Below are 12,389 nucleotides of genomic sequence, written 5' to 3' on the forward strand. Positions count from 1 at the left end.
GAGGAATTAATAATAATTAATTCCCTTACAAATGATTTAATTTCATTACAACACACACACACATACTGGACCATCAAAGCATCATCTCTTCTCCAGTCACACGAGCTTCTCCCTGAGGCACCACCTGTCATTAGATTTTCACCAGCCAAGGAGTATGACCACCACACAATATGGACACACACCCTCGCCAACAGATCACGCTGACTGGAATAAGCATATAACACACATACTCATTCAGGTGATCAGAGGAAATGACAGGGGTGTTTTCATCCCTCCGTGCTCATGTCTGCGATAACACTGGCGCCAAACTCTCCAGAGAGTGTCTGTTCTGAAATAAGCTGCCTGCACAATGACCTCTCACACACAAATATACACCGTTAACAAGGATAACACAAGTATACAACTAAACATTAACACAGGTATAATGACAGAAATCCACTCACAATCATACTGTCTATCACACACACACACACATATACACTGGTAACAATGGTTACACATTAGATTGTATCTGTGTGTGAGTGTAACTGTGTGAGGATACACACTCTAATAACTGTCCATATTGACTGGTACTCACCAACAGGTAGACATGACAACATTCAGCATTACACTCACGCACACCAGTCGCCATGACAACACAGAAACAGCTACAGGTCTCATACATGGAGGATGACATCAAATAATAGTATAGTGTGACTACTACACAATATAGATCATCCTATCATTTACCAACCACACGTACTAACTACACTAAAAGCTAATGCAAGCAGACACAACATTTTTACACAGCAAGTACTATGATAAAACCATGATTTTTGTGGAAACTACCATGGTTGTACTATGATTACTATGGTATTCCTAGACACACTTTGGAGCACAATGGTAAATAAATATGGTGAGCCTCATTTCACTGTACAAGACCATTATTTATATGGGCACTGTTATGATGGTAATGCCATCTTTGTTTTGACATAACTTGGGATACTATGGTAAATAAAGGTGGTAATCATATGTACATAGCATCACAGTACTGAGGTATTACCGTGATTCATGTGGATACTACCGTAACAGTAATACCATGGTATTTTTTTCACATAACTTGGGATGCTATGGTAAATAAAGGTAGCAATCATATGCACATGATATCACAGTACTATGGTATCCACCCTGGTTTTTGTGGACACTACCGTACAGTAATACCATGGTATTTCCTTTTGACATACCTTTGGATACTATGATAAATAAGGGTGGTAATCATATGCACATGGTATCAAAGAACCATAGTATTAACATGAATTGTGTGGACACTACTGTAACAGTAATACCATGGTATGTTTTGACATGCTTTGGGATACTATGGTAAATACAGGCTGTAATCATATGTACATGGCATCATAGTACTATGGTATTATCATGTTTTTTGTGGACACTACTATATTATGGTATTGTTAGACAGACTTTGAAGTACCATTATAAATATAGTGATCATACATCATATCACAGTACAGTACCATGGTATTCCCATTATTTATGCGAACACTACCATGGTATTTTTTGACATATCTTGGGGCACTAGTAGGAGTGATAAAAGTGGTAACCATACTACACAGTATCACAGTACTATGGCATTGTCGTGGTTTTTGCGGCCCCTCTGTGAAAGCATTACCATTTATTCTTTGGCATGCTTCAAAGTACGATGATAAATTAATATAGTAATCATACATGATATCACAATACACCACTATGATGGTATGTTTGGCATACCGATGAGCAACATGCTAAAAGAATATGGTAATCACACATGGTATTACTCCTTACAAAAAAGTACTGTGGTAATATCATGACACTTTAATACACTACCAAACTAAGTTTGCGGTCAGTCCATTTATTATTAATATTTTTTATTTAGCAAAGATGCTTTAAATTGACCAAAAGTGACAGTGAAGACATTTATAATGTTTTGAAAGATTTATATTTTAAACAAATGCTTTTCTTTTCATCACAGAATCCTGAAAGAAATGTACCATGGTTTCCACAAAAATATTAAGCTGCACAACTGTTTTCAACATTGCTAATAATAGTAAGTTTTTATTTTGAGCACCAAACTGGCATATTATTTCGGAAGGATCATGTTGGCACTGAAGACTGGAGAAATGGCTGCTGAAAATTTAGCTTTGCCATTACAGGAATAAATTACATCTTAAAATATATGAAAATAGAAAACATTTATTTTGAATTGTAATAATATTTCATAATATTGCCGTTTTTTGCTGTATTTTTGATCAAATAAATGCTTCTTTTTTTAAAACAAAAAAACATAATCTGTAACACTTTAGATCAGGGAACAGGTATTTACTATTAACTAAGAACTGTCCCTCAATAAACTCCTAATTACTGCATATTGCTAGCAAGTAAGGTAGCTGTTGTAGTAGTTATGTTTAGGTATAGGGTAGAGGTAAGGGATCTAGAATAAGATCATGCAGAATAAGGCATTAATATGTCCTTTATAAGTACTAATAAACAGCCAAACTGCTAGTAATAAGTATGCTAACAAGCAACTAACTAATAGTGAATATGTGTTCCCTAATCTAAAGTGTTACCAAAAAAGCTTACAGACCCCACACTTTTGACCGGTAGTGTATATATCATGGTACATACCCAAAAACCATAACAGCAACATGGTATTCTGTGGTAATACTATTTGATACCATCATTGTAACATGGTACCATCACAGTACCTTTTTGCAAAAAACAAAACAAAAACAAATTCAGTTAATAGCAAATAGAGATAAAATGCCCAAAGTTCTGTGGCCAACAATATATGGTTTGAATGACTTAACAGGGTAGTTTTCAACACACCTGTGATTATACAATACCTGACAACCACACAGAATTGCCACAATCTCAATGTGAGGGCACAACAGTACCCTTATCACACTGAGCATCAAAGACAGACATCACAGCTCACAATGGAAGCATCAATAAACATGCCATCAGAGCACATTAGACACACAGTAGTGTAAAGGCATGTGTGTGTGAGCAGCTACAATTGAGAACACAATAAAGCCCATCACTATGGCAACCATTTACCAAATGACCATTCACAGGATGCACAAGTGTTACAGATACACACCGATATGAGGAAAAATACATCCTCTGCCATTCTTTTCACTCCATCTCATACTCACGTAATGAAGACACTGCAGTGAGGATATAATATCTCACATTAGACTCGACACAACAGAAAAGACCGGACGGGCTCCACAGAATCACAGTGTGCCAGTGGAACCACACACGGTCGTTGCAGCATCGGCAGGAGAAATACAACGACTGTCACGCGCCAACCTAAACATTACATCTCATTTACACACACGATCAGTTTCGCCCAAGCGATCTGTACAACCTCACGGAGGGGCGAATAAACAGATTTCGATCCCACACCCTGGGAATGCCACAAATAGAGGGATCCTCCATTCCTGGTGACAGAAGAGAGGGAGAAACCCTCCTTGATCTGGGAACATTAATAATTGAGATGCTACAGCAGTCACACCAAGCACAACCATCCATAAGCAGTGGACAGATACTGTGCCCCTTTCTGACAGCATACACACACCACCCAGCTGAGCCTCACAAACACGACGGCACACACACACGGTGCCTGAAAATGGCAGTGGAGGATACACACCCAAAAAAATCTCAACCCACCACAGCAGCACCCTCTCTCTGAGCGTCTCTCTCGTCGCATATTACAAGAGAAAGAAAGGAAAAAATGAGAAGATGGAGAGGAGGAGATGTGGGAGAGAGAGCCTGGAGGAGCCTGGGTTTCTACGGATGAACCAACCTGAACAGTGCCGTCAGAAAGCAGCATCCCTCCCCCTCTCTCTCCACCACCAGTGTCCCCATCTCAGCCTCTCGAAACCCTTCCCCTGCTCCTTTCTTCTCAGTTCCCGACCCTCCCGGGCGGCCGTGCTGCTGTCTTACCTGCGGCTTGCTGGGAGGCTGCCTGTTCCGGCGGTTGGGTCTGGGCCTGGAGCGGGTGTAGTGCCTCAGTGTGTGGCCTTCAATGGGCAGGTCCATAGGGGGCTGAGGAGGTGCAGGCTCCGAGTGCCGGGGCTCTCTGTTGCTAAGAGCGGGAGCAGCAGCAGCGGGAGCGGCAGCAGCATCCGCCTCTCTCCCAGAGTAGGAGGGGCTTCCTGGCTTCAGATGGCCTGCCGTGGTGACTGACAGCCCCGTCGCCAATGACAATGACAGGGCCCGCCTCCTCTCCTCCATTCCTACCCTGGAGACCTGAGGCCCTCCCCCTCCTCTCTCCTCTACCTCCTGCTGGGGATGTGTGGCCGCACGCGCCTGCTGTTCCCCTTCCACATCTAACAAACCTGCAGAGAGAGAGAGGGAGGAAGGAAATAAGGGACAACAGAGGGAGATAGTGAGGGAGGGGAAATACTGAAGCCTGTATGATGTGTGTATCTACATAGAGAGGAGGAAATAGATCGAGATAGATCGAGAGAGAAGGAGGGAGTGATGGATTTGCACATATGCAGCAGAGGATACAAGAGGGGGAATGAAAGATCAGTGAAAAAGGCAGGAAAAGGGAAAGAGGAAGATAAAGCTGGACATCACGGAAGGTTCAGGATATCCACATGATTGATGCAGGCTGCCAGGGATTCTCACAAAAACACTTCCAGAATGTCATGTCATGTTTTACCCCAAAATCAATTAAAATACAGTATAATTTATTTTTAATTATATTTTAGATATGGGAAATCAAGACTAATTGAAAAGGATTATGATTTCTGCACTGTGACATTATTTTAATGACAGTTAAGCACATCCCCCCATCACATCACATTCATTAGTTCTCAGTGGTGATTATATTACTGTAATATTTTGACTGTATTACAATAATACTATTTGTTTTGGAATTTTTACAGTTAGCCAGTTAGTCAGTATAATAAACATATATATATATACACAATTGTTGAAAACAGTTTGGGCTGATTAATATTGTTATGGAAACCATGTTGTTTTTTTATCGCATCCTTGCTTAAGTAAAGTATTAGTTTCATAAACATAAAGTAGTGTTTTGCATTATAGTAATCTCACAATACCAAAATGGTCTGAATAGGCTTCATTTTCTTTAAGCGAATTATTTATAATTTCTTCATCCGATTTATTTTGGGGTGAAATATGACTGGAACAATAAAAAGGAAAGATGACAGCAGAAATAAGAGGACAGGTATACACAAAAGAGCAGAGGAAGAGGAGGGTGGCAGACCGGGGGAGGGGTTTTGTCATGATTGTAAGCGGGTGGCCTCCTCCCTCGTCTGAGGGGCTCAGTGGTGTGAGAGTAACAGGGCTATGCTCCAGATAGCTGCTGCCAGCAGAGTTAAACAGCTGATTATATTTAGTAGCGACAGGGTGGGACCTTCCAAAATCAAACCCCCCACTGTCTCAGACTCACAGATAGACGACCAATTAGACAGGGAGGGGAAATCCCATGAGAGGGGCATCCCGCTCTCACAGACAGGATTTCAAACAACAAAGCACGCTTTTGAAGTCATGTGCACCATAGCACTACTACAGTACATAGTGCATCACATACCCAAATCTGCACAAGTTAAACACACAGTGGGCTGCCATTATATAAGTTTCCGCATGCTATAGTAAAGGATGTGGTTGAATGAGGTCTGTTTAACCATATACAGTTGATTGATTGTAAAAATCATGCTGGTTTTGTTTAGATAAGACAAGAGCAATGACAAGTCTTTAACCCCTCCTGTTCTGATATATTCTGTATAATTAAACAGACCTGAGCATGACCTCTGACCTCAACAGCTGTGCTGTGAGTGCCAGGGTTTGTTACAATCATCTTTCAAGTAATGCGCAGCTATGATGTCACCAGTATACGCTACATCCAATCACATGTGATTTAGGAGTGCAAAAGCAAAGACAAATGGCAAAGGGCAAGACTTGAGCAAGAAGCACTTGTCGGCATCAAGACACAAGGGACTTACTTTTGATGGAAGGGGCGGGACGGATGCTACGGGAGTGGAAGCTGTTCCTCCAGATGACAGGGACATACTGTGGACATGCAGAGAGAAAATCAAACTTAAATGCATACAAATCACTGCAATCAAACTAACCCTTTGGATTACTGAAATTATTTGAATTTATAAAATCAAACTCTGATTATCAAACAATAAATTATGTGAAAAATAAACAAGCTGTGTTGAAGACATAATTGATATTTTGTGAATGCACATCACTTGAATTGCAAATCAGGGGTCTAAAAGTTTTTTTAAAAATTGGAAATTAGTTTCAGAATTTAAAACAGAAATGTTATTAAAAAAAAGAAAATATTTCAATTTTTTGTACAGATCCTTAATACAAGTTTTCTTAATAAAGATGTTCTTCCACTTTGGATCATTCTCAGATCATACTGGAGAACATGGATCATCAAGTTTGACAAACTGGTGTAGATCATGCAGCAAAATGCTAAGAAATCAAGGAATTTGTGTTAACTCAATTATTTAATCAATTAACTCAAATACTATGTTGATGATATAATTTGTAAATACAAAATAAAAGAATTTTCATTAGTTGTCTCAGACTTTTAGACGTCACTTAATATTATTAGGCCATGCTGTTATTTTGCTTGGTAACTTTAAACAGTCTATAATTAGTCTAATATTAACTATATTGTATTTATATTATTAGAAAATTTTATAAAAGCAACAAGCCACACAAAGCTGTTTTACAGTGATTTTAAAATGCTTTATGATTAACTCACACTACCATTCAAAAGTTTGCAGTCATTAAGATTTTTTAATGCTTTTGAAAGAAGTCTCTTACATTGCAAGGCTGCATTCATTTACTTGAAAATACAGTAAAAACAGTAATATTGTAAATTATTAAAATTTTTAAAAACTGATTTTCTATTTTTAATATATTTAAAAATTTAATTTATTTCTGTGAAGATAAATCTGAATTTCCAGCAGTCATTACTCCAGTCTTCAGTGTCACATGATCCTTCAGAAATCATTCTTATGCTCTGATTTGGTGCTCTTTTTTGAGATCTTTTTATAAGATTTTAGTTCTTATAATTATCAATATTTTTGTTTTATGGACATTTTTACTTTGATTTTAAGGATTCTTTGATTAATAGAAATTTTAAAAGAATAGCATTTATTTCATATATTCATATACTTTTCATATATCAACAATGTAAAGCCTTTACTGCCACTTTTGAACAATTTAATGCATCCTTGCTAACGTTCTTTCAAAAAAATATTACTGACCACAAACTTTTGAGTGGTAGTGTATGTGCAAAATAAAAACCAAGGAAAAGTCCTGAGTAAGTGGTGGATCGGAATGCTAGAATCGAGCAGACATGCTCTGTCCTCACATCATCTGTAGGGAATTCATGCTCCATCACTCTGAGCTGAGGAACATTGGCCTTGATATTGGTGGACTGGGAAAACTCCCTCATGTGCTTGTCCTGAAAGCAAGCGAGATATATGTTGCATGTCATACACACGCATACACTATGTTCTCATGTGCTCAACATACACGTTCATAAATGCAAACACTTACCAGCTTTTCCTGAGCCACTGACAAATCTTGAAGAACTTCATCAATTATACTTCCCACCAGAGAGACACTGACGGACAGTTTCAGTTCACTGAGAAAAAGTGAGAGAGGGGAGCACAAAGTAAAAAAAAAAAATCTTTTGAGGTTTCAAGAGATTAATATTGTTTATAGTGATGTGCATGTGTGGCCCACCTGAGCTTGTTTCTGATGCTGTTCTCGGTCTCTTGCATTGTGTTTTGAATGAAGTGCGCAGCCTGACGTGTCTTCTTGGCCACACAATCTGCCAGATGCTCGCTGACACTCGACCTCTGGACGACTCTGGGGCAGGTCAGCTGGGCAGACTGCAGCATTGCCGTTGCCAGTTCCTGCACAACACAAGAGAAAATCTGATTTGCACTGCCAACGAATTACAGTGACCTCCACTAAAGCAAAAAACATACAACTCTCGATCCATACTACATAATAGACACTACAGAAACACCCAAAAAAAAACATGACTATACTCTACCTGGATTTCCTCAGTAATCTCACTCCTCAGGGCTGTAGCAGCATCATTGAGAATGCATTTCAGCATGTGACCACTAGAGGGCGCTCTGCCCAATTCATAGAGTCCTGCGAAAGACTGTGGGGAAAGGTCAAATGTCAAACATCACAAGTATATTAAGAGCATCATTACATTGTTATGGAAATGTAAAATTATATATATATATAAGAGAGAGAGAGAGAGAGAGAAATTAATCATTACTGCTATGCAGTGTATTTTTATATCCTGAAAGTGAAAGTGACGTGAAGTGTAGCCAAGTATGGTGACCCATACTCGGAATTTGTGCTCTGCATTTAACCCATCCAAGTGCACACACACAATAGTGAACACACACACCGTGAACACACACCTGGAGCAGTGACACATGATCACATGTGTTAAGACATATTAAGACACATGATCACATGTGACTTAATATATTATATGTTAGATATTCAGCAACTTGAGGCTGTAAATCTTAATTCTCAGTTTTCTTGTAATATATCACAGATAAATTATAACATATTTCTGAAAGTCTGGTGTACACTTTTTTAAGCATATTTATTTTTTGAAAGTTCAAATAGTACTGGATAATAGGTATGACTTGTACGCAACAGTTCAAAAGTTTGACGTTGACTTTTTTTTTTTTAAGTTAATGCTTTTGTTTACTGAGAACACATTAAATTGATCAAAACTGAAAGTCTTTTAAAATTCTTTTGAATTCTTTATTCATCTGTTTTTTTTTTTTCAACTGTTTTCATCATTGATAATAACAAGAAATGTTTCTTGAGCACCAAATCAGCCTATTAAAATGATTTCTGATGGATCGTGTGACACTTAAGACTGGAGTTATGACTGCTGAAAATTCAGCTTTGCCATCTGAGGAATAAATCACACTTTAAAATGTATTAAAATTGAAACTATAATTTTAAATGTAATTAATATTCACTAATATTACTATTTTATTTTTCTGATCAAATAAATGCAGCCTTGTTGAGCATAAGAGACTTTCAAAAACATGCAAAAATCTTTTAAATCGTAGTGTAAAAAAAAATCTGGTTTTAAATCTGTAATATTGCAAACCATGTAGATGTGTAATCTCATACACTAATGGCTGTCTTTGCATGTTGAAGTGCTTCCTCTGCAAGCAAGATGTCCGACTGCACCTCTTGTATATTGTAGCAGGTTAAAGGATGCACACTTTCCTGTAGTTTCTTACAGAGATCCTGAACTAACTGAGAGAAACAGATAGAAACACTTTCTTATAATGATCTGAACCCTTAGTATGTAGTATAACATTCTACTATATCATAGGCAGTAATAATGACATAGGAAGTGCACATCCACACAAACCTGTTCAGAGCGAGTGGTCTTCAGTCCATGCTGCAGTTGACACATATCCTCACCTGTTCCACACTGTCTCTGATTGTTCCTGTGTAAAAAAGTCTGGATCTACATATACACATGCAAAAAGAGTCAGTTATATTTATATATCATTGTCTGTTCTCATGGCTTTCTAGTACAGTTCTGGAATTAAGAACTAACTTTCTGTAAAGCCTCCTCCATTTTCTCTGGGGTGTTTCGGTAGGCTTGAAGAACATCACTCATTGGAATGGACATGTTCTGTAGTGTCAAGTTTCTGTTTGAAAACACACATATAGAAAATACACAATGTTTTAACAAATATAAGTCATTGAAAAATGTCTGGTTGTCTGTGGGGTACTCTCACTTCTCCATGGCATTGGCCACATCCATAAATCCTCTAGCAGTCACATTGTTTCGGTCCCAAACCAGTGTTCTGTCAGAAAACAAAGCACAACCTTCATAAGAAAGGACGGTGACTGCAATTTTGCCAAATAGGACATGTTTTGTTGATCCTGGAAAAAGATTCCCGTCAATCATAATTTTAACCCCATCATAAACCTTAACCTAACTATACATTCAGACTGGTTAACAGGAACAATGATCAGGGAACATGTTTAACTTGACAAAAATGCTATAAGTCACCATGTGTGGAAAATTACTTTAGCTTGGTGTTGATCATAAGGGCCTTTGCTAGCATCTTTGCTCCTGTGTCACCTATAGAGTTTCCACTGATATCAATCTTGGACAGGCTGGCGTTGCTGCCCAGGCTGTTGATGAGAATGGTGGTACCAGTTTTCAACTTTGAGTCACATACAGAAAGAGACTCCAGTGGCTAAAAAGTGTTTAAAAAAAAAAAGAGAGTAAAAACGTCAAGGAGGTCACTTTCCATGCCAAATGCACATATGAGACAATGATCAAATTATATTGAAGGGCTATATAGTCAGTTCAACAAATTCCATTGATCTTAGATTTAGAGTCATTTTCATGGAGTCATTAACATTTGGCTACAAGTCTCATTACGATTTCTATTAAGGTTTGAGTCACATTAGCTTTAGAAGCAGTATCTACTGAGCAGGTTGGGTCGTGAAAGGCCAGCTCTGATCCTTTGGAGAGCATAATGCTCCTATTAATGTGGATAAAGTTACATAAAGTTGAGAGTCTGTTTTAATGAGTCCTATATGTGAGTTAGAGCTGCTTGTGTAATTACTGAGCCCGGGCGTGCCTTGATAGAGAGGGATTCTGGGTAATTAAAACTCGAGGCTTGCTGGAGGATTGGGGGTGGGCGTCTCTGTGGACCTTCTCTCTTTATTGATTCCAGTATTACTAGTACAGACGCAAACACACACAGAAGCACAAATACCAATCTTCACTGTTAACTGAGCCAAAGACAGCAGCTCTTCCCACTCTCAATGCTATATGAGAGCTGTGGTCCGTAGGTGGACATTCTGGTGTATTCGTACTCATGGTGGATAGGGGAAGTGATCCTATTTCGCAGCAATTCTCATATCATTCTAATGGAATAATGAGAAGTGTGTGTATGTGTGTAGTTGTTTCTGATTATTACAAATTATGTACTTACACACTCCTCCTCTTGAATTAGCTGTACAAGGCGGTGTAACACATCTGTAAGAGCTCTGAGAGAAAGAGGCAGCATTTAAAATATGCATCATATGCATGATATGACGTGGGGAATAGGGTAGATATGACGTGGAGTAATTCACACCTAGACTTCATGGCACTTACTTAGACTTCATGGCAAAATTCCGTCCAATTGAAAGGTGCCGAATAGAGTGACTGCGACCAATGGAGAGAATTAAAGTAACCATATTGCTCTCAAAACCTGTCAGAAAGAAAACACAAATTACTAATTGTAATAATTTAATTTCACAGTAAGCAAGCCATACAACTTCCATCACACATAGCCACCAAATTAGACACACTTCCTCTTTCTACATGCCGTATTAAACATGGTATTTTTACCTGTCAAGAAGAGGCAAAGCAAGCTCATTTTGGCCCTATCTGCCTTATGCCTTTATTTATTCCTTTTAGGACATTTGACTGAGTAAGCCAAACTGAGTACTGAGTGTTAACTGTTGAGAAATCGTAAACATAATGCAAAGGGTCGACACAGAATGCACTCTAGGTACTAGTATCGAATGAATAAGTACATGTATCTAATAAATAAATATAATAGTATCTATTAAAAATATAATAGTATCTATTAAATACTTAAAAAGGATCAAATATTAAAAACAGCTTGCCATAGAGACACAAAATGGCAAATGGTACTGAGACATGTTTTTAATAGTTGTACTTTTTTTACCAAGACATGTCATTTTGAAAAACGTGGCACTCGTGTGAGACAATTTATTTCACTGAGATCACAGTTATTTCAGTGATATCTTGCAGGAATTACGATCGTTTCATGCATACCATTCCATAAAAAGATCCATAAATCTGTTACATTTGACAGGTGTCAAATGAGTTTGGAGATATTGTACCTGTCCAGTCATGTATGTTTTCACCTTCTACAATTCAAATATTTCATTTATTTCACACTGACACCGCTCTCTGTGTTTGTATATGTGTTCAGACAGGTGTGATCGCCCTGCAGCGGCACAGTGTGGGTCCAGTGGGTCATGTACTATTCTGACTGATGTGTTAAGCCTTTTCTCCTCATGTAGCAGATACAACAACGCCTATATTTGCTTTGTCTCCTCCTGGGTTATAAAAATAGCATGACCTGATTCTTGATCTTCTCCCAGGGTTCAACGTTTTCACAAACATTGCTTCTAACTTGAAAAGCAACACTAGTTGTTCAAGAACCATTTAAAATATTTCATTTTTACATTAATTCTTCATTAAAATGCTAAATATTTGAGCAGTTCGGAATTGTCGGGGGGGGGGGGGG

General features: G+C 38.3%; 1 protein-coding gene across 1 annotated transcript in view; it reads right to left on the reverse strand.

Annotated features, from left to right (window-relative positions):
* Positions 1 to 12,389, reverse strand: part of LOC107726162 (leucine-rich repeat-containing protein 16B-like) — a 39,325-nt gene that overhangs the window by 12,810 nt on the left and 14,126 nt on the right. The window contains exons 16-28 of the mRNA XM_016535679.1: positions 11,222 to 11,318; positions 11,058 to 11,112; positions 10,138 to 10,310; positions 9,843 to 9,911; positions 9,659 to 9,752; positions 9,467 to 9,565; positions 9,220 to 9,348; positions 8,099 to 8,212; positions 7,783 to 7,955; positions 7,594 to 7,681; positions 7,406 to 7,498; positions 6,015 to 6,081; positions 3,982 to 4,376 (exon numbers count right to left, since the gene is read on the reverse strand). Coding sequence (XP_016391165.1) covers positions 3,982 to 4,376; positions 6,015 to 6,081; positions 7,406 to 7,498; positions 7,594 to 7,681; positions 7,783 to 7,955; positions 8,099 to 8,212; positions 9,220 to 9,348; positions 9,467 to 9,565; positions 9,659 to 9,752; positions 9,843 to 9,911; positions 10,138 to 10,310; positions 11,058 to 11,112; positions 11,222 to 11,318 — 1,646 coding nt within the window. The remainder of the gene's footprint in view (positions 1 to 3,981; positions 4,377 to 6,014; positions 6,082 to 7,405; positions 7,499 to 7,593; positions 7,682 to 7,782; positions 7,956 to 8,098; positions 8,213 to 9,219; positions 9,349 to 9,466; positions 9,566 to 9,658; positions 9,753 to 9,842; positions 9,912 to 10,137; positions 10,311 to 11,057; positions 11,113 to 11,221; positions 11,319 to 12,389) is intronic.

This window comes from Sinocyclocheilus rhinocerous, unplaced genomic scaffold, assembly GCF_001515625.1.
Source record: "Sinocyclocheilus rhinocerous isolate Xijiao unplaced genomic scaffold, SAMN03320098_v1.1 scaffold553, whole genome shotgun sequence".
Classification (NCBI taxonomy): domain Eukaryota; kingdom Metazoa; phylum Chordata; class Actinopteri; order Cypriniformes; family Cyprinidae; genus Sinocyclocheilus; species Sinocyclocheilus rhinocerous.